The sequence below is a fragment of the Syngnathoides biaculeatus genome, chromosome 22 (assembly GCF_019802595.1).
Source record: "Syngnathoides biaculeatus isolate LvHL_M chromosome 22, ASM1980259v1, whole genome shotgun sequence".
In the NCBI taxonomy this organism is placed as follows: Eukaryota; Metazoa; Chordata; class Actinopteri; order Syngnathiformes; family Syngnathidae; genus Syngnathoides; species Syngnathoides biaculeatus.
Window position 1 is genome coordinate 10,489,466 of NC_084661.1, and position 22,477 is coordinate 10,511,942.

General features: G+C 44.2%; 1 protein-coding gene across 1 annotated transcript in view; it reads left to right on the forward strand.

The window, feature by feature from the left end:
- Positions 1-61: 61 nt before the first annotated feature.
- scn4aa (sodium channel, voltage-gated, type IV, alpha, a) overlaps positions 62-22,477 on the forward strand; it is a 31,937-nt gene continuing 9,521 nt past the window's right edge. The window contains exons 1-21 of the mRNA XM_061810067.1: positions 62-768; positions 7,219-7,537; positions 8,102-8,220; positions 8,292-8,381; positions 8,450-8,578; positions 9,230-9,321; positions 11,201-11,482; positions 11,682-11,745; positions 11,828-11,969; positions 12,061-12,258; positions 13,138-13,293; positions 13,378-13,486; positions 14,680-14,918; positions 16,820-16,993; positions 17,085-17,441; positions 19,945-20,358; positions 20,789-20,830; positions 20,910-21,045; positions 21,199-21,353; positions 21,422-21,595; positions 21,658-21,780. Coding sequence (XP_061666051.1) covers positions 7,268-7,537; positions 8,102-8,220; positions 8,292-8,381; positions 8,450-8,578; positions 9,230-9,321; positions 11,201-11,482; positions 11,682-11,745; positions 11,828-11,969; positions 12,061-12,258; positions 13,138-13,293; positions 13,378-13,486; positions 14,680-14,918; positions 16,820-16,993; positions 17,085-17,441; positions 19,945-20,358; positions 20,789-20,830; positions 20,910-21,045; positions 21,199-21,353; positions 21,422-21,595; positions 21,658-21,780 — 3,465 coding nt within the window. The 5' untranslated portion in view covers positions 62-768; positions 7,219-7,267. The remainder of the gene's footprint in view (positions 769-7,218; positions 7,538-8,101; positions 8,221-8,291; positions 8,382-8,449; positions 8,579-9,229; positions 9,322-11,200; positions 11,483-11,681; positions 11,746-11,827; positions 11,970-12,060; positions 12,259-13,137; positions 13,294-13,377; positions 13,487-14,679; positions 14,919-16,819; positions 16,994-17,084; positions 17,442-19,944; positions 20,359-20,788; positions 20,831-20,909; positions 21,046-21,198; positions 21,354-21,421; positions 21,596-21,657; positions 21,781-22,477) is intronic.

Genomic DNA, 22,477 nt, shown 5'->3' on the forward strand with positions numbered 1-22,477 from the left:
TTATTTATTTCATGCATTTTTAATGGTTCGTGACTTGATTAAAGGACATTTTTTTAAATTCTTACAATTTTGGGTATTTTTTCATGTGGATAAAATGTAATAGGATCGATGTATTTTATCTCACTACAGGGTGTGGCTAAAAATGACTTTGTCTCTTTTTGACGCAGGTGTTCACCGAAAGAAAACTACATTACTACAATTTAGTGGCACGAAAAAATTAATTGGTTGACTTAAGCAAATAAAAATCACCATCATTATTGTAACTAATTTAACCTGCTATTTCGTATCAAAATATAATATCTTCATTTTTATTTACTTATTTTTATTTCCATACTCCCAACTTCCGGATTCGACATAGAAGTCAACAGTTGTCTGTCCTTAAAGTTCTAATAATCGATTGATTTTGTGACCGGAGAGTGATTGATAAACCAAATACGACGGGGATTTTTTTTTTTTTTTTTTTTAAATAGTCACTGAAAGGACCCCAAAAATCCCCAAATTGGCAAGACTGAGACTCGGGTGAAAGGAAAGGCGTGAAATTGGCCCCTCGAGGAAGATGTGAACGATGCTAGCCCTCCTCCGGTTTCAGGCTGTGCTGCGTCAGCAGCCCGCACAGACAAACTCTGCGACTACTGCCGCCCGCCGGCCGGGGCTGTCGAGAACCACAAACTCGTCCTTCTCAGTGTTACGGGACGACGACGAGAGGATTTACTCTCCTTCTAGCGCTTTTGACCTCATTCTGTGGGGTCATTTCCGCCACCGTGCCAGGTATTTTCACCTTTAACCTTTCCCTGTGTGTCGTGTCTTTCTCTTTCTCTCGCACGTAAACTCTTAAATAGTCTTGTTTATAATATTTTTGGTGAGATTTTTTTTTTTTGTGTGTGGAAGGTGTCCACCTCCACTTTAGGGTTCGACCCTCCCCCTTAAAAAAAAAAAAGTTCAAGAGTTGATTTTGATCCTTTTGTCTGACACTTTACTGTCAAAATGTGAAAGTTTTTGTTTGGGTCCTCGGTTGCGGTTATTAGACTTGAATTAAAGATCTAGTGCACATTTGTTCTAATAATAAACATAGACCTGTAATTGAGCTCGGGGTCATTTTTGGAAAGGTAGACTTGGGGATTCTCTGGAGTGGTTGCGCGCCTGTGTGTGTGTGTGTGTGTGTGTTGGGCACCTCATCTTGATGTCCATTGTGGACTTTGTCCTTGCTCTAAACCATCGCTATTCTATAATCTGTGACCCGTCGGAATTTGTGACCCAGGGGGTGTGGGAAGTCGCCCATTAATGTAATAGATTCGAGATTAAAAAAGGACAAATAGTGAATGGTGAAGGTTTCAATGGATGTTCCCACTAGAAGATGGTGATCATTGTCACCGCAATGCCTCACATTCTGCAAAACCCGACTGCTTTCTTGTTATTCCCAGTTGTTGTCCCCCCCTACCCCAGAAGATGACTCCTCCCAAGTGTGTTTGCTGCGTCCGCCGTCACATGTTCGCAGACTCTTGGATGGCAAGCGTGTGGGTTTTGGGTTTCTTTCACCGAGCGCGACCATGTGACCGTGCGCTTGGCCACGGCCGCAGTGTTTTCCCGGGTACCGAAAAGGTGGCGTGAGGTTAAAGTGAACTGGCAGGTGGCTGCCGTTGCTCAAATTTGCTTTGTTTCGTCGTGGCGATATTGGTGTTTACACGTTTCATATTGTGCCCGGCCTCCCTTTTGCTTGGATGTAGTATTCTTCTTCCCGCATGTAATCTACTCGGATTACTCTGCTATTAGAGCCAAATGGGTCAGAGATGGTGCAGCAAATCTGTTGCAAAATGCTGCATATGAACAAAATGCACAACTTCTTCCTTACTAATGTTTGGAAAATACACAAATTTGTAGGAGGGGGGAGGGGCGTAATACCAGTTTGGTATGTACCTTCAGTAAGGTCAAAGTTCAGTTCACTTTGGGTACAGTAATGCAAAACATAGAGGTGTGTTTCTTTTGAGTAAAGGATTGTGTTCTGGCGGCACAGTGGATCAACTGGTAAAACGTTGGTCTCACAGTTCTGAGGTCATGGGTTCAATCCCGGCCTCGCCTGTGTGGATTTTGCATGTTCTCCCTGTGCCTGTGTGGGTTTCCTCCAGGCACTCCGATTTCCTTCAACATCCCCAAAACACGCAACATAAATTGGACACTGTAAATTGCCCCTAGTTGTGATTGTGAGTGCACCTGTTTGTCTCGATGTGCCCTGCAATTGGCTGGCAACCAGTCCTAGGTGTGCCCCGTTGACAGCTGAGATCGGCTCCAGCACGCCCCACAACCCTTGTGAGGATAAGCGGTGAAGGAAATGGATGGATTGCAATTTTTTCCCCATTTTTTCTTTGGAAAATGCAATCTGATATACACTAGTGGACCTGAACCAGAGCTGGGTGGGACCTCATTCAAGTTAATTTGTCCAATGGGGTCAGAAATCTTCCTCTCTGGGGTTTGAGTCCAACCCGTTTGCATCCTCACCATCCTCGGAAACACCGGTCAGTTTTCTGAGCGGCCTGTCCCAGGTCATGTTCTCGCCCAGTTTGCCATTTGCCTCCGACATGGGGGGTCATCTTTATTGGTTTGTTTCTTCTATTGTCAAATATACACAGTGATTTATCTAATAAAGTACAAATAAATATTTGATAGTATTTAAAAACTAAAAAAAAAAACATTCATTTTTGTTTGGAAGGTCCTGCTGCAACAATTTGACTTCTAGTTACTCAAATATATCATATTTTTGTTTTTATTTTGAGGAAGGTGAAACATCAAGTTGGTTTAAATGCAAAATGAATATATATTTTTTTCAAGGCAAGTTCGACTTTAATACTTTTAATACTTTTCTCTCAAGGAAAACAAATAGTTTGTCATTCAAGCAAGTGCAACTTCGTTGATTTTTTTTTTTTTTTCAGAAAGTTGAACTTCTGTAGTTTGTTTTTGGGAAAGGTGCAACATTAGTTTCTCTTCTGCAACAGGTGGGGCAGCGTTGATTATGGAATAAAAACATCAATGTTTTCCAGTTAGTAGTAGTACAGTGAAGAAAATAAGTATTTTAACAGCCTGCTGCCAGACCCCTCCATGATTTCAAAGTGGGAGAACTTGCAATATAGCAGGGTGTTCAAATACTTATTTTCTTCACTGTATGCTAATATTCTCTTTTAGGAAAGTGCAATGTCATTTGTAGCAAGGGTAAAATAGGTATTGGCATTGCCCTTGTCTTTTTCCCATTGATATTCACCGTTTGGCAAGTTTGATCTACTGCCAAAAGCACGTCGCTAACTCAGTGATTCTGAACTGCAATTAGTATGTTTAGACATCAGACATGTGGCGGGGGGGGGGGGCAAAATCCGTTCCCAGTAGAAAACTGTTACGCACACATGCATTATTATCGGTTTACGAATTAGCATCCTCTTTAGTTTTCCCAACGTGTGGTTTTATCGCAAGAATGCAGACACAGCTGTGAGGCATGCGCTTCTGTCAAAGTCTATAAATCACAAGGCTGACACGGACGTCTGCCCGGACCACAGGAGCACACGGTCCGGCTTAGCCCGGGTCTTTGCAGCTCGCCGGGGTATGCGGTGCCGCGGTCGTCCGAGCAGCTGCCCTCTCAGCAGTAGTAGGGATGATGCATGCTGATATTTCCAGAGATATTACCCCCGGGGGGCCCAAGTGGCCAATAATGATGATGGTCTTGTTGTAAGATGGAGGCAGCAGTTTGCAGGTGCAAAGCTAGGAATTAGTAAGGTGCTAAGGGGTCTAAAAGCTCCCTGGCTCCCTGGCTCCCTATAGGATTAGAAATACAAGGTTAATTGGCGACTGACAGGGCGTTCATGCTGGCGAAGTGCAGAGGCGTGATTTGTCCCCGTGAGAACGCAGCGGGAAAGGGAGCGTTGAGTCCAAGCCTCGGCTCGCGCTGTCCGTCCGTCCGTGAACGCTTAGGCCCATTCCCGGGAACGTACGCGAAGGGGAAAAGGGGAAAATTGAACAATAAAAGTAGAGAAAGCACGAACAGGAAGTCAAATGTGAGGGAAATATGTCCCCCCCAAAAAAGCAGCACTGTACTCGGAAGGGCTTGCTAATCTGTATTAAACATCACACATTGGTCTGGTGCACCAAATTGCAACTCTGTATGAAATATGAAACACGTTGTTGTGACACACACAGTGGCTCTTGCGAGGTGTGTGTCAGCATTCTGGGCTGTAACTCGAAGGAAGGGGGTGGGGTGGGGGTGTTTATATATACTGTTACAGGAAGACTCCAGAAATCTAACGTTACCGCATTCTTCCTCGGTTGAGTGACGGGCCTGATGTGTGCAGGTTTTCGGTTGGTCGCACCTTGGGAGTCATGGGCACGTTTATAGAAGCGAAGGAGCAAAAAATAAACGTTGATATGTTGAAATAACTCGCGTTTTTCATTACAACTACATGTGCAGTGTTCATTTAATACCAAATTACGATGGAACGAAGGCAAAACATGGAAAATGTATGGGTGAATAAAATTAAATGTTGCTGGCAAAATGGCTTTGCTGGAAAGCGTTGGCCACACAGTTCTGAGGTCCCGGGTTCAATCCCGGACCCGCCCGTGTGGAGTTTGCATGTCATCCCCGTGCCTGCGTGGGTTTTCACTCCGGTTTCCTCCCACATCCCCAAAACGCAACATTAATTGGACACTCTAAATCGCAGGTGTCAAACTCAAGGCCCCAGATCCGGCCCGCCGGATGATTTTATGTGGTCTGCGAAGGTAAATCATGTATGCCAACTTATGTGATTCTTGTTCAAATCTGTACCAAAATTTCAATTTGTCATATCCATCCATCCGTTTTCTTCGGAACTTATTTTCACAAGGGGCGCAGGAGTGCCGGAGCCTATCCCAGCTGTCAACGGAGAGGAGGCGGGGTACACCCTGAACTGGTCGTCAGCCAATCGCAGGGCACATGGAGACAGACAACAGTCGCACTTAGAATCACACCTAGGGGCAATTTAGAGTGTCCAATTAATGTTGCATGTTTTTGGAACATAGGAGGAAACCGGAGTGCCCGGAGGAAACCCACGCAGGCACGTGGAGAACACGCAAACTCCACACAAGCGAGTCCGGGATTGAACCCGGGACCTCAGAACTGTGAGGCCAACGCTTTACCAGATGATCCACTGTGCCGCCTTAAATTGTCATATCATAAATCATCATGTATTGCAAGTGTTTTTACTTGACCAAACATCAACAATAGTTGAAAAACCCATTACCCTTGATGACTGATTCATAAAGTAATTCGTAAATTTTACGTGTCACCATGATGAGGCACTAAACGATTTTTATGGTTTCACGGTCATAACGGCCCTCGGAGGGAAACCGGAACTACAATTGTGAGTGCAGCTGTTTGTCTCAATGTGCCCTGCGATTGGCCGGCAACCAGTTCAGGGTGTACCCCGCCTCCTGCCCATTGACAACTGGGATAGTCTCCAGCACCCCCGTGACCCTTGTGAGGATAAGCGTCTCACAAAATGGATGGATGGATGGATAAAATAATGGGAAATAAAATAGGGGAAAAAAATCCCCTAAACAATAATTGATAGAAACTGTAGAAAAAAAATATATCAACATGCTTGATTGTGACCAAAATATGTAATATAAATGTAAATAACAATTTGTACATTCATAATAATGACACCCCTCTTGTCATCTGTGCACAGCATGAAAATTAGAAGGAGGGGAACAGGTTAAAGTCATCTGTTTCGGATTGAGAAAGTCTTTTATGTGCAGGAATTCTGGGGTTGACACTCGGGCTTCGGGTGAGAAAAGTACGTCAAGGCAACGGAGGTCATTGCACCTGGTGAACGATCAGGTGTCTTGTAGCCGCACGGGTTCAGACTCGCAAAGTGCACCCGAGGGTGCAAAGGCGGAAGCTCAGTGGTGTTCCCCCCCCCCCACCCCCCCCTGCGCCGTGTAAAAGTGCACAATAGTCGTCCCGGTAGGACCGGTCGGGGATCCGAGCCGTTCGTCGGGAGGGGATGGCGATGGCGGGCGGCCGCAACTCAGCCCGGGGGAGGAATGAGCGCAGTCATTTGGCTCCTGAAACATGACGCTCGGTCTTGACAGCCGCTAGCAGCTGGGCACCCACCGACCCCTCCTCACATGTGGGAATCTATCATCCGTTATCACTCTCCCTCTTCGTGGGCACTAGCGATCCGCGTGTGTCCTCGGGCTTTTCTCGATGATTTGAGTCAGGTTCTCAGTACAGTATTTTTTTTTTATTTTAGAGGCTTCCTCTCAGCTTGTCCTTGCTGACCTGCACTGCTTCCACTAACAACATGGCTATGCACACGACAGACCTGGTTTACAAGGGCAAACCCAGTCTTGCTAAATTAGTAACTCTCCCTACACACATTATTTACCAACTTGTTATTTCCACCAAAAAACAGACATGAGTGGTGCCATTAATTATTGTCATATGGTACTATGTTCCCTCTACCACATGCGAATTTAGCTCTTCACAGATTTTTTGGGGGGAGGGCTAGCCTTTCCTTTCTATTTACGGAAAACCCTTTTGTGGTTCCATGAGCACAAAATGAGCCAAAGTTTGATCTAAAAGAAAAGTAGTGCATTGGTGCCATATTGTGGCATCTACAGGAGATGATAAAACATTTGTGGAGGTGGGGGGAATCACTTACCGTAATTTCCGGCCTACAAGCACTTTTTTCACACGCTTCCAAACCTGAGGTGTATGCAGTGATGCAATGCTAGCTTTAGTGCGGGGCTAGCGTTAGGACGGCACTAGTGCTAGCGCACCTGGTTATACCCTCAGCACACAGAGAGAGTTTAACGCTAGCCCTGCGCTAACGCTAGTGGTGGCTTATAACCAGGTGCGCTCTGTAAACCGTGTACGGTTACGGTAGTTTTATTCGCATGCCTCTTGTTCAATACGGATTCCTGTTTAATATTTTTGATAGAAAATCTTTTTATGACCACACGTACCATCAGAATCAATAAGGAATACATCAATTTTGCATTCATTCATACACTGTATTGTAAACAAAGGTATCTGCAATAGCAATGGTGTCATGAATTGTGTATGCCTAGCCAATGATAGCCATAATATCAAAATTTGTATCAATCCGGTATCATACCAGATGATAACATGCATTGTGATGTGGACATTTTGCCACAGGCCAATGTGACCTGCCATGTTTGAGTGATTTCCCTCCCCCGCAGCTCCTGCTAGGGTGACCCCGGTGCGGCGGTAGCCCTTCGCGATGCCAAGATGGCGCCCCTGCTCCCTCCCCCGGGCGCCGACGCATTCCGCCTCTTCACCCGGGAATCGCTGGCAGAGATCGAGCGGCTCCAAGCGGAAAGGCGAAAAAACAAGGCGGCCCGAGTAGACGGACATGACGAGGCCGAGGAGGAGGAGGCGGAGGCCCCCAATGCCGACTTGGAAGCGGGCAAGAATCTGCCGTGGATTTACGGAGACCCTCCAGCGGAGTTGATCAACACGCCGCTGGAGGACCTGGACCCCTTCTACAAGGCTCAGAAGGTCAGTTAAACCACAGGTGTCAAACTCGAGGCCTGGGGGCGGGGGGAGGATCTGGCCCGCCGCATGATTTTATGTGGCCCGCGAAGCTAAATCACGTGTATGAACTTCTGAGATTTTTGTTCACATCTGTACCAAAATTTCAAATTATGATGAGGCGGTCAAAGATTATTATGGTTTTTACAGTCATAACAGCCTGATGAGGGAAAGCGGAATTCCAATGTGGCGCGCGACAAAAACTGTTAAACTATTGCAATGTGTCAAACATTATAGAATGGTTTCATGGAGGGAACATCCCTGTATTATATGAAATTTCAAACGGCTGCACACAAGTTTTCAGGCTTCTATAGCGCCTTCCCACCCATGAAGTGGAAATTCCAATCTTATAGTTACTAATTAAGTCTTTAGCCTGTAACGTCGAATAGAAAGTTAATGTCGCGTATGACTGTCCACAAATGCTGTATGCAAGAAAAAACGGAAACATTTTCAAGAAGTGCCTGTGGCATGATATTGATGTCAAATGGGGGTTTATTGATACTGAATCTTAACCATGTTTGTATTTTTCAGACGTTCATCGTGCTTAGCAAAGGCAACACAATTTACAGGTTCAACGCTGAGCCGGCGTGTTACCTCCTGAGCCCCTTCAGTGGCTTAAGAAAAGGAGCCATCAAAATCCTCATCCATTCATATCCTTGACCACGCAGCTCATCTCAGCACGCTCCCCAATGTCTCACTCGTTTCCTTAACAATGCCTTAAATTATTTAGCATGTTCATCATGATCACCATTTTGTCCAACTGCGTGTTCATGACCATGAGCAACCCGCCGGCGTGGAGTAAAAATGTCGAGTGAGTCCGCTCGTTCATTTGAAGGTTACATTTTATGCTAATTGTTTTTTTTTCTTCTTTCTGCACAGGTACGCTTTTACTGGGATTTACACTTTTGAGGCCGGCATCAAAGTGTTGTCCAGAGGGTTCTGTGTTGGCTCCTTTACATTCCTTCGAGACCCGTGGAACTGGCTGGATTTCATGGTGATCAGCATGGCGTAAGCAAAACAAGCATCACTTCTGAATTGGTCCTTCACCTTAAAACAACATTTCAGATTTTATTGTTTTTTTTTTGTTTGTTTGTTTTTTTTTTTACTTCCACCAAAATCTGATTTCCGATTTCAATTGATTATGAATGAAATTAAGGAAACTCAAATTTGAAAGCCTCCAAGTTAATAAGGCCCAAAATTAAATATTTAACTTATTTCTTTACTATTTTTTTTCATGATAATAAAAAGTAAAATTAAATCTACAATTTGACATCATGAATCAATATTAATCGGAAGTTTCTCAATTCCGCTGTGAAAATAATCAGTTAATTAAAATATTATTTGAAATTTGCTGGACTGTGATATTTATTTTATTTCACTAGCTGCCATTATATATATTTCAAATAAAATGAAGTAAAATTTTATTATTTCCCCTGGAATTTGATTTCAATTTTGTCATTTTTTTTCCATCTTTAAAAAAAAAAAACAGAAATTTAACTCAAGTATTTTTAATCCATCTTCACAGTTCACTAATGGTGGACCAACTCCCATTTCAGTGTTTAATTTAGTATTTAGAGCAATTTCTTATTTTTGCATCCAAAGCTCCACTGAACTCTCACAGGCAACCTGCTGATTCCGTCTTTTGACGTCACTCCGCAGATACATCACTGAGTTCATCGACCTCGGTAACGTGTCTGCCCTCAGGACCTTCCGTGTGCTTCGAGCTCTTAAAACCATCACTGTGATTCCTGGTACGCTCTTCTTTTTCTATATCACTGCAATTTACTGTTGAGAAACAGCAAGAGTACCGTAATTACCGGCCTACAGAGCGCACCTGGTTACAAGCCTCACCGAGTACATTTGGAAAGGAAATACCATTTGGGAAATACAGATGCCGCAGCTGTGTAATAGCCTCAAGTGTCCACAATGAAACCCACATTAAAACATGAGATAGTTACAAAGAAAGCCAGTACACAAAAAGAGTATAATGCCAGCACGGCGCTAACGCTAGTGCTAACACTCGTGCTAACGCTCGTGCTAACGCTAGCGCCATGCTAACGCTAAAGGGCCGGTTAAAATAAAACTTAATGGTAGATATCACTGAGACACACCAGTAACACAGCAGCAACAAGCTAGCTCAGCGCAAATGCTAGCGCAGCGCTAACAGGGCCCGTAAAAGTCAATTGACCCCTCCGTGGATATTGCGCAATCCGCGTCACTGACCAATCAGAGGCCAGAGATCTGCATAAACCAAAGCCCGTTTTTGCTCCCGCCATTTTCTCAGACAACATTGCATGGTCCTGTATAGGCTTAGTTAGCGTTTTATCGCGTATTTGGGTTATTTAACAAAAAATATGGTTAAGAGGTGTAGTCACGGACTTTGTAATAGTGACGACAGGTATCCTGAAAGGCTAGTTGGTGGAGTTCGATTCGTACCCTTTCCAAAACCGAAGACCCAGTACGAAAAATGCCTTCGATGGATCAAACTTTGTGGAAGACCGCATCATCAACTAAATCCATCTAATATCAACCGGAACACATATGTTTGCACGAAGGTATGCCCTATATTTGATTTTCGATACATGTCTCGTATAAATGAATTTGAAGTTCTTCGCTAGCATAACACTGCTGCGTGTGAACGATTGACACACTTATTCTTGGTTGAGCGATATTTAGCGATGATCGAACTGCACAAACGTATTGATTTCTTGCTGGCTCGCGGCCGAAGCTTAACCAGACTGTGTTTGCACGAAGATATGCCCTAAATTTGATTTTTAATACACGTCTTGTATAAATGAATGAGACGTTTTCCGCTAGCATAACATTGCTGCGTGTGAACGATTGGCACACTTATTCTTTGTTGAGCGATATTTAGCGATGATCGGACTGCACAAACGTATCGATTTCTTGCTGGCTCGCGGCCGAAAGTTAACCAGACTGTGTTTGCACGAAGATATGCCCTAAATTTGATTTTTAATACACGTCTCGTATAAACGAATGAGACGTTCTCCGCTAGCATAACATTGCTACGTGTGAATGATTGAATGAAATCAGAAGCATGGCGTCTCTCTCAGTTAAGAATGTATTGTATTGTATTTGCCATTTTTACCGTTTGTCTTACGTCAGCGCACGTGGCGTGACGTCACTTCAGGAGGCGTGGTTAAGTGGCCTGTACGGAGGGGTCAATTCCTCGACACATATATTCCACCGGTGTCATTCTTACCTTTTCCGCTCGAGTGCCCCCTTGCAGCTGTTGGAAAGAAAATGCACAAATTAGCCGCATTACTGCATAATCCGCAGGGTTGAAAGCGTGTGAAAAAAGTCGCGGGTTGTAGGCCGAAAATTACGGTACTTTTTCGAGTCTGTTGGGGAAAGGGGAAAAAAACAACCAGAGCATGTCCATGTGCATGGAACTCAATACATGAGGTCGACAGCCAATGTAATAGTAATACTTAGGGGTGGCCGGTATGATTTTTTTAAATTTTCCAGATCCTCCAGTTTAAATTCCTGTGAAAATTTATTGAAAATGTTCCACTCCTTTGAAATGGTAGCATCAGCTGTGTTTTTGCGTTTTCCATCACACCAAAGGCTCTAGAGTTGCTTTTAACTCACGCGTCTCAACCCTGACAGGTCTGAAAACCATTGTGGGTGCGCTGATCCAGTCGGTGAAGAAAATGGTGGACGTGATGGTCCTGACGGTCTTCGCTTTGGCTGTGTTCGCCTTGGTCGGTCTGCAGTTGTTCATGGGCAACTTGCGGCATAAGTGCGTGCGCTGGCCCATCCATGGCAACGGCACCGCCGATTGGTTGAACGTCACCGACCTGCTGACGCCTTTCAACGAAAGCTTGGGTGTCAACAGTAGCGATTGTTGCAACGGCACCTTCAATTTCATAGAGTACATCGAGAACTCGGGTAAGTTACATTACAAGTGCTTCTCGAGCGCTTACGCTATCATAAACGAGCATTCATCAAAACACTGAATCACGCTAGCGACGTCTGCAGAGCAAACATCATAAGTGCATGTTTGAAATCAAGTAAAGTTAAACCTAAAATTCATCTGGTTGTCTGCCTGTCAAAATATACTGTATTTTCAAGTGTTGTGTGTGTACAGAAAACTACTACTTCCTGGACGGCAGCAAAGATCCTCTTGTATGTGGGAACGGTTCCGATGCTGGGTAGGATGTCACTTTCATTTCGTCTCATTTTCTCGCACGAGATGAGTTCTGCACTCATTTCACCTCCACGACTTTGCTCCAGAGTCTGCCCTGAAGGTTTCACTTGCATGAAGGCCGGCGGGAACCCAGATTACGGCTACACCAGCTTCGACTCATTCGGGTGGGCCTTCCTGGCGCTCTTCAGACTCATGACCCAGGACTACTGGGAAAACCTTTTCCAGATGGTTGGAATTCCGCACGCGTTTCTTCTTCTCGTCCCCGGACGCGGGGAACGCCTCTTTATTTCTCGTAGCTTCTCGATTGTTCCAAACGTAGATCCTGCGGGCGGCGGGCAAAACGTACATGCTCTTCTTCGTGGTGGTGATCTTCCTGGGCTCCTTCTACCTCATCAACCTTATCCTGGCGGTGGTGGCCATGGCGTACGATGAGCAGAACCAGGCCACGCTGCGCGAGGCAAAAGAGAAAGAGGAGGAGTTCCAGCGCGTCCTCGAGCAGCTCAGGAGCCAGGAGCAGGTCCACGCTTATCTGAACTTGTTTTGACTCCTCATTTGTAGTCGCTTTTGTAGGATCACTTCAAAAATCTTTGATTTGATTTGATTTGATGGGTATGGCCATTTTTGTGGAGTAGATTACTTTAGTAGTCTCAGATTTTGTAGCATTCACCAGACATTTATGTGAATTATATCGATTGCTACCATTCTCCTGACTCTTCTTACATATTAGCTTCTGTAGCATTAGCCTGAGTAATCACTTTATTGACAGTATTTATGTAAACTAAATAGGTTTTTGCAGCATTAACATGGTTGGTCCTAACTATTAGCTAGTGTAAAATCAGCGTTGCTATCCCTGACGATTAGGTTTTCAACCGTTTGTTGTGCCTGACCATCCCTGAGTATCCGAAGCTTTTGCAGCCTGTTCATCCCTAGGGTGTTAGGCGGTCTTGTAAAACTACTTTAACGGTCCACTGTCACGAAATGCATGATTTTTAGTATGTTATTAATGAAAAAATGTGAGCGGGTATGGACCCAGCCTTTTTTTTACCACTAAACATGATTTTGACGTATATGGCTTTTTGTAACTCCCGCCATGAAAATCCTCTCAAATGATTTGTTTTCGAGAAGAAGCAGGAAGTGACGTACAGGGTAGTAGCGCGCTCAAGTGGTCCCATCTGTTTATACTAGTTTTACCTGCTGGAAGGTAGCTCATTGTTCCTTTGTGTTAGCCAAAATGCCGGGTCGTTGCATTGCTGGATATTGCTCGAACACTCTGGAGGATGGATTCGCTCTTCATACTTTTCCAAAATTTTTCATGACATTATCTATTTTAGAATGTTTATAGGGATGACACTTGGGCTTTAAAGTCACATTTTTTTAAGTGTCTTATGCCCAGCAGGATCAATGTCTTGGAAGTAGAGACTCTCCGAACGGCGGCAAGTCGCCAAGTCTTCACTCGGTTTCTGAGTTGAGCCTGGAGTGCAACGAGGCCGTCAAAGACTGTAACGGCAAGATGGTCCCAAGCCTTGTGGTGCGATCACCCACCTTGGATGAGGTCAATCTCTGCCTTTTTCAAAAATTTCCAAGTCCACACATCCAATTGAACTGTGAGCCTCCATTATTGATCATCTGTTCATAGTCTGTTCCAGAGAAAGAACTTCTGGAAAGGTCTCCAGGCATGCTTCATCCAGATGAGCTTCATTCGGATGAGCACGGCCAGAGGCAGAGGTCTTCTAGTGCCATGGAAGGTACTTCGCTTTTGCTTGGTTATGCTTGCATCCATCAGGTGTTAAGCCCCACGCGGGTGCGAGGAAATAAACGTGGCGTCAAGTTTAGCGGAACTGAGACGGCAGTGCTGTCATATTAATATTGCACTCAGTCAGGCTAATGGCTTGATTAGCACGCTTTAGCCAGGATCTCTGTCAACATTCAGCGTTTGCAAGCATGCGCTCATTCATTTTGGCACGCCTGGAGGCTTTCTCACTGTTGTTGTCACTTTGGTGAAGACAGTCCACAGCAATGATAGAAACTAGATTCGTTTTTGTAGCATTAACCCTATTATTCCCAAGAATTAACCTTTGAAACATTAACCTTCCCCTTCCTGTGTACAGTAGTGAATGGCTTCTATCATTAGCTTGGCCATTACTGTGGATTAGCTTTTATAGGCTTAGTCTGTCTCCAACTGAATATTATTGTCAACGCAATGACAGCATCCCACTGCGATTATAGAAATTAAAACATTTGTTTTTGTAACATTAACCTATCAATCATATATGTGTGAATGTGTAGCATGTCTCCTTATGGCTGTATGATTGAGTCGCAAAAATATATCTGCTTGAAGGGGTATTCCACTGGTTTGCATTAACAACGTATCCAATAGGTCATGTAATATGTACTCTATTTTGACAATGAGATGTTAAATCTCTCTCATTTAATAGTGTTTTAAGAAGATTTTTATCGACAATTACGAATTTTCAGGGGCGCTGCCATTTTCGCGAGTCACATGACCTACGTGCGCGGATGTGACGTGTTACGTGGGGTTTCAAACGCTCGATTACATGGGACAACATTATGCCCAGCGCTGATTTCGTGGATTTATCCTCATCTGATGAAGAAATAGCAGTATCGGTTGATCAGGAAGACAGGAATACTTCCATAAACAGCGTGAGTACATAAATAAAAATAGTAAATAGAGTACATATTACATGACCTATTGGATACATTGTTAATGCAAACCAGTGGAATTCCCCTTTAAAGCATACGGCAAGCAATAGCAACGCTCACAGAGTTGTTGTGAGGCTTTTCCATGCTACAACGAGAGGCAGTCTTCATACATGTAGTACATATGAAGATTGATAAACCGGGGGCTGTGGGAGGACAGCTAACCGATGTTTCTGTGAAGCTATTGTTGTCAGTAGGTCATCCGTGTGACTGTGTCCAGAGCTGGAAGACGCTCACAGGCCGTGTCCGCCGGGCTGGTACAAGTTTGCTGACATTTTCCTCAAGTGGAACTGCTGTCAACCGTGGCTGGCCCTCAAAAAGTGGCTGTACGTCATCGTGATGGACCCCTTCTTCGACCTGGCCATCACCATTTGTATCGTGCTCAACACGCTCTTCATGGCCATGGAACACTACCCCATGACCAAAGAGTTTGACAACATGCTCTCTGTGGGCAACTTGGTGAGTAGGTGATATTTTGGGTTCACACTCTCGCTATGTACTTGGTCACTGCAACTGTGGTGCTGTTTATTTCTATTGTGCAAGGTGGTGGTGATCAGATGGCAAGTGAAGGAATTGCATTTATATAACACGAACATTGCTTACGTGCATACAATCATGCGGATGCTGGGCTTTTATTTTTTTCTTTGACGCTGTGGATTTATTTATTTTTTTGTTAATGTACTGCATACAGATTGAGTAAATCAATTGCAAGTGGAGCGATGGCATTAATTATAGGACACATACTGTACATTGCGCATTGTTACCAAGATGGACGGCTAGGAAGGATCACATTACAGTACAGTAGTGCCTTGAGCCATGAGTTTCATTTGTCCCGTCATCACGTGTCACTCAAAACACTTGTATTGCAAGTCGTCCCATTAAAATTAATAGCAATGCCATTGATCCGTTCAAGCGCCTCTCCAGTTTTGTGGTTGATTTAACTACATAACATATGAATGCTCTTTGTTTTAAATTTAGCTATTAAGAAGATTAAAGACACTTATTTTAAGATGTGTTCAGTACGGTATTCCAAACTACTACTTCTTGTTAAGCTAGCTGAGTTGACTTCACTGCCGGCATAAACAGTCATATCTCAAATTTTTGCTCGCAACTCAAAGTGGCTGAGCAATGACTCTACCCTCGAAATACTCTTAACTTGGGTCACTGGTATTTAAAAGAACCCCTATCATGACATATTGACCAATCATGCCGGATAATCATACAACTCTTCCTCATGTACTGAACTCAAGTACAGTAAAGCCTTGGTTTTCGAACGTCCCCGTTTTCGAACAAATCGGTTTTCGGAAGAAAATGTTGAGATTTTTTTTGCTTCTGTTTTTGAATGAAAATCGGTACTCGAACGCCGTTGAAAAAAAAAAATGGAAATAACATATTGCACGCGGTCTGACCAGCTGACCCACTACACGCTTTGTTGTGAATTCCCACGCCATGGAAAAAAAACGGGAAATGACATAATGCGCCCTGCGCAAGCATTTGGCCCACCCACGACGCGTTTTGTTATTGTTATTGTTTATTCGAATGACATAACGACAGCATGACGGCGCAATGACAGCACTTTTTTTTATTCTGTATAACGCAGCGTGTGTACACAATCCATAATTTCGTCGAACTTCATCAAAGCAATAAATCTGAATGTAGCAGAGCACTCCAAAATTTTAATGTCGTGATGAGCCACTACAGAAAGGTTCTTAAGAGACGGCAGAAACAAATGACATTAAATTCATTTTTTTGTTAAAAGAGGGAGAGTCACCACCCCCGAAGACATTTGATATGTACAGTTGTTGAAGCATTTCTGCATTTTTGTTTTGTTGACTCGAGTTACGAATCTTTTTGTGTGTTACTTTTTGTAAAAATTAAGTATTGCTTCCCCCCTTTCCCCTTTTGTTTATTGTTGGTTTAAAGTTTTTCTGCACTTTTGTTAATAAAAAAAAAAAAGTTTACAAGGCTGGGGGCCGAGTCGCTACAGATATGGCAATAAACTCCCAGCCTAGCATACTCTACTACTAAAGCATACATTTTAAGCAAAAAATAAATATATTTCTTAAATTATTTTATTCTATAAAGTATTTGAAGTATAGATTTATTTCTACGACGCAGTTTGTTATCAGGAAAAGCTAAAAAATATGCTTTAAAAATCCTAAATTTTTTAGGCTTGGAACGCATTATTTCTTTTTCCATTCATTGTCATGGGAAACATCGATACGGTTTTCGAACAATTCACTTTTTGAACCGTTTTCTGGAACGGATTGTGATCGAGAACCGAGGCATCACTGTTCACAATTTATACCACAATTTAAATGACCTGCATTTCGCTTTTTGAATTATGTACCTTGTCTTAGGTTTTCACTGGGATTTTCACGGCGGAGATGTTTTTCAAACTCATCGCCATGGACCCCTACTACTACTTCCAAGTGGGCTGGAACATTTTCGACAGCATCATCGTCACTCTCAGCCTGGCGGAGTTGGGCCTGGCGAACGTACAGGGGCTCTCGGTGCTGCGCTCCTTCCGTCTGGTGAGCGAAAGTCACTCCCCTTTCCATGACGGCGCTTCCCGCGTTTATTCTGCTGTTATTGTTCGTCTTCTCGCTCGCGCTGTGGAGCTAGCTTCGTGTCTTCAAGCTGGCTAAGTCCTGGCCCACGCTCAACATGCTGATCAAGATCATCGGGAACTCGGTGGGCGCCCTGGGGAACCTGACTCTGGTGCTGGCCATCATCGTCTTCATCTTCGCCGTGGTGGGCATGCAGCTCTTCGGCAAGAACTACAAAGATTGCGTGTGCAAGATCTCCGATGAGTGCGAGCTGCCACGCTGGCACATGAACGACTTTTTCCACGCTTTCCTCATCGTCTTCCGCATCCTGTGCGGCGAATGGATCGAGACCATGTGGGACTGCATGGAGGTGTCCGGCGCTGCGATGTGTCTTATCGTCTTCATGATGGTCATGGTCATTGGGAATCTCGTGGTGAGTCAAACTTTTACTTCAGAAACACCTCCTTGTTTTGATTTGGTTGTTTGTTTTTTTTCCCTATTGGGATCAATTTACAGCACAGGTGTCAAACTCAAGGCCCGGGGGCCAGATCCGGCCCGTCGCCTGATTTCGTGTGGCCCTCGATGGCAAATCATCGTACCATGTGTGAAAATTTTATCAAAATTTCAAATTGTCATGTCATATAAATTATAATGTTGCGTTATTGCAGGCATCAAACATAGTTGAAAAACCCATTACATTTGATTTCTGACTACAAAACTAGTTTATGATGAGGCAGTTTTACAGTAATTACGGCCCCTCGAGGGAAACTGTAACTACAATGTGACCCGTGAGAAAAATTTCCCCCCGCCTTTACAGTATTTACAGCACGGGTGTCAAACTCCAATTCACAGAGGTCCAAAATTTTAAATCGAACAAAGCCGCGGGCCAATGTTGAACAAACGAACCTTTTAGTATGGAACCAAACAAGTGTGTAACACTTGTGATACCGGCGGGCCAGCTCTAATATTAATTTTAAATTGCCTCGTGGGCCAAATATAATGACAGGGGCCAGTGTTTACCAAGCATTAATTTACATCAACTTTCCCAGAGAACAGAGATTGTGCTTCCTCTTGGAAAAATGTATTTCATACATCACGTGTTCGTTCCATTTTCTTTTTGGCCAACACTAAAGCATAAAGAAAAATCCTAAAGTCAATTTAAAAAAAAAAGCAAAAGACCATGGAAGTAAAACTCGTGTTGGAAAAAATATTTTGTAAACGGACAAATTCCAACAAATCCTTTCCAGCACAGAGCAACAAGTGTAGCTGCCGTCAGGCCGGGAGATTCTGATGTTGGCGTAAGTGACGTTCTCGTCTGGCTTCCCTTAAAGAAAGACGTGCACTCATGCGGATTATTTCAGTGTGCTCTTTCATGCCCACTTCCTGGTAGGTTATTCATAGAAATGAAAAAAGGAAATGGCTCATCAGCAGGAGAGCTGAAAAGCGCCGACCGCTCGCTGCCAAAATTCTCCAGATGATCACGCCGCCTCAAGTCACCATCTCAGGGGGCCTTGGAGCTACCGTGCGGACAATAAAAAAAAAAAAAAAAGCAAAATGAAAACTCACACACTTCGCATGGAAGGCTTCTATTTAAATCCAACAACTTGAGACAGCAAACACTAGTTTTGACCTTGAGTATGTGTCAAGATCCAGCTCAGGTCGGCTTGCTGCCACCGCGTCAACAAACGCAAACAGCTGCTGAGCGTATGCGAAGGGGAGTCATCCGAGACGGCGTATTGGACTGTAATTGATGAGCCTTTAGGGTCGTGCACCGATCATATTGCTTAGTCCGAGGTTTTATACATGTTACCATGAAGGATAACATAACGGTGAAGCGACCAGCCATATGAGCTAGCAGAGTGGACAGACTTGTGTAGGGGTCCTCCATTAAAAGTTAAATTTGTCCAATTCAGGTCAAAATGTACTGTAGGGCATTTGTGTGCAGCATAATAGCTAAATGCTTCTTCACCATGTTTGCTTTGGACTCTGCGCTCCACTATTTGAACCAAGTCAGTCGATCTCCGAGCTCTACTGGGTTTGTATTCCGTAAGCATTTCTTTCATGTATTCAGGACCTAAATCATTTTGTGATTTATAGACCAGTAGCAGAACTTTAAAATCTATTCTAAAGTTGACTGGAAGCCAGTGCAAGGACTTTATGATTGAAGTTATAGGCTCGGACTGCTTTGTTTTGGTCAGAACGTGAGCTGCAGCATTCTGAATGCGCTCCAGCTGTTTAATACTCTGTCAGAAGACCATTACAGTAGTCAAGTCTCCTTGAGATAAAAGCATAGATGAGCTTTTCCTGGTCTGCTTGACACATAAAAGACTTCACTCTTGATTTGTTTTTCAGATGGTACAAGACAGTTTTTGTGATTGATTTGATATGATTGTTGAAAGTGTGGTTGGAATCAATCAGAACACCAACGTTTCGGACTTGGTCTTTGGGTTTTAAAGATAGAGCGTCCAGGTGTTTACTAACAGCAATTCTCTTTTCTAAAGACAAGCTTGGAGTTGCATCCAATTTCTGGGTAAGCGTCTTAGATAAGTAAGAGGCTTTGCGTTCTATCGAGGGAGACTTCCATTCATATGACATGTTCAAAATTTTCTTCAGCATGTTCAGTTACATTACTGTGATTTTTTTTTCATGCTCTTTTACTCCAATTTAAAAACATTTTAGACAAGGTTTTCTATCGGTGATATCACACAAAAGATTTCCCCATGATGGCAATTTTTTTTTTTCCCTGAAACAAAAAGCCCAATTTCTCCAGACCCCACCATTTCATAATTCATGCTGTGTTCTATCCATCCATTCGTTTTCTGAGCTGCTTATCCTCACTAGGGTCGCGGCATGCTCTGTTCTATTCAGGTTTAAGTGACCATTTCGACCAGACTTTGCCTTTTGATACTTCACGTACTTGTCAACCTTCTGATCAGGTGCTGAACCTCTTCCTGGCGCTGCTGCTCAGCTCATTCAGCGGCGACAACCTATCGACGGCGGAGGACGACGGCGAGCTGAACAACCTCCAAATCGCCGTCGGCAGGATCTCGCGAGGCATTGACTGGCTCAAGGCAGCTGTCGCTGAAATGCCACAGAGGATACTGGACGATAAACCCAAGGCAACTGAGGATGCCAACGTGGAGGTGTTGGAGATGAATGACTTGGACCCTGGCGGGGATGTCAGTAAGGCAGATGGGATAGCAAATTCTTTGTCACCGGGACGGACTTCTGGCGCCATTATGGGTGGAGAGCTGGCTCTTAGTGTGCCCATCGCCGAGGGAGAATCAGACGATGACGACCACGACTACGACTCCAATATCTCCACTTGTGGGAATAGCCTTCATGATGGTGTAAGATCGACGTTGTCACTAACTGAAGCAACGTGCTAACTACTACTTTGCTTCTGACAATGACATTAAAGCAACAACTCAAAGATTTTTTTTTCATCCACCATTTAGAATACAGTAGATATCGCCAGTTTTCCTCTGGGGTCGATAAAACCAATAGAATTTCAAAACAGAATGTAGGAAGTAGTCATCCAATCAGAACGTAATGCAGCAAGTAGTCATCCAATCAGAAATGTTCACTTGTCCAGGCTCCACTTCAGAAGGGAGACAAAAAAGTGTTTTCCGGCTTTCCGTTTTTTTCGACTTGGAAATAATAAACCATAGGAACTCAATTTTGCGTAGACACACAAGGTTCCTCTGAAGGTTTTCTGAGGTCAAAAGCCCATAATCTACACTTTTTATGTTCTGATTTTTTTTTTTTTTTTTTTTCCAGGAAAGCCTAGAAGACGAGATCGGCCATTTAAGAGAAGTCAAGGTAAGTACCTCTCTTGAAAAATAAAAGATGTCACCTCTCGCGCACTTTTAAGCGGCATGTCTCTGCTGGGCCCGAGCAGCTGATGGGCGTGGCAAGCGATGACGGGGACGTGTCGCTGTGCAGCACGGCGGACTATCAGCCGCCAGATCCTGAACCGGTGGAAGAGGAGGAGGAAGAGCCGGATCCAGTGGAGCCAGAAGCTTGCTTCACTGACAGTATGATTATATCGGCTGTAGTTGTGTTTTACTCCATTTAAATGTTTAATGGGATGGTCTCTGCATCACAGATTTTCACCAATGGCGGATGCGTTGGTATCTAGACGCAACATGGCGATTTCCGGTATCTAACTCACGCAATTTGTCTATCAGACTGCGTGCGGCGCTGGCCCTGCCTCACCGTAGATGTGAACACGATCGGAGGCAAGCGATGGTGGACTCTGCGTAGGACCTGCTTTGCCATTGTGGAGCACGACTGGTTTGAAACCTTCATCATTTTCATGATCCTGCTGAGCAGCGGCGCTCTGGTGAGTCGCCGGAACGCGTCCGAGCGGGGCCTTGCGGTACACATCCACGTTGTTTTGTCCTCCGGCAGGCTTTTGAAGACATTTACATCGAGCGGCGGCGAATCATCAAAATTATTCTGGAGTACGCTGATAAAGTTTTCACCTTTGTCTTCGTCATGGAGATGGTTCTGAAATGGACAGCGTACGGTTTCAAGACCTACTTCACCAATGCTTGGTGCTGGCTGGACTTTTTCATTGTTGATGTAAGTTCTGCGAGATTCCAGTGAGTTGGTCGCGGGGTAAAAATGGTCTGGTCTCTCTGCAGATTTCGCTCATTAGTTTGGTGGCCAACTGGTTGGGTTACTCCGAGCTGGGGCCCATCAAATCCCTCCGAACTCTGAGGGCGCTGAGGCCTTTACGTGCCCTCTCCAGATTTGAAGGCATGAGGGTGAGTGGCGCCCACGCAGTCACACTCCCGATTGGCATGTTGGGTTGTTGGAGTTTTATCCAAATTAGTTTGAAAATGTGAAATTCAGACGTGACCATGTTTAACGTCACATCAAGCCCAACAACAGTCACACCTCCGCAATCCTCAGTTTCGCCACGGTCCGAGGACTAACTCTGCATGTGTGTTTTGCTTTTTTTGAACAAGATGTGAGGAGAAGAACATAAGAAGTATGGATGAAAGGGAAGAATTTGAGCAAGTGAGTAAGAATGTGTAGACAAGAACAAATGATGAAAATATGCAGTATACGAATTTGTTGAGTGTCATGAATCAACGGTGCAGGACCCAAATGCAGGACTCCAAGACGCGGGCATGATGTTAGGCGTGGTTTATTCAAGGAACAGGGTCATACACGGTGTAGCAATCCGAGAAGGCAGAGGCACAAAACGCTAAGCAAAGGGAGGATCGAAAAACGTGAAGCTAGGTCTGATTACTTGGAGACAAACTAGGAAACATGAACTAGGACTTGACTGTGAAACATAAACTAAGACAGGACCAAACTGTGGTGGCACAGAAACGCTGTGACGAGGATAGCTCAACACTACACAATTCTCAGTGGTGGAGATTCCTACTGTCAGTGAATGCAACTCACTAACTCAGGGCAACGAACTGGGCAATGCCAGTGACAAAACTCCAACTT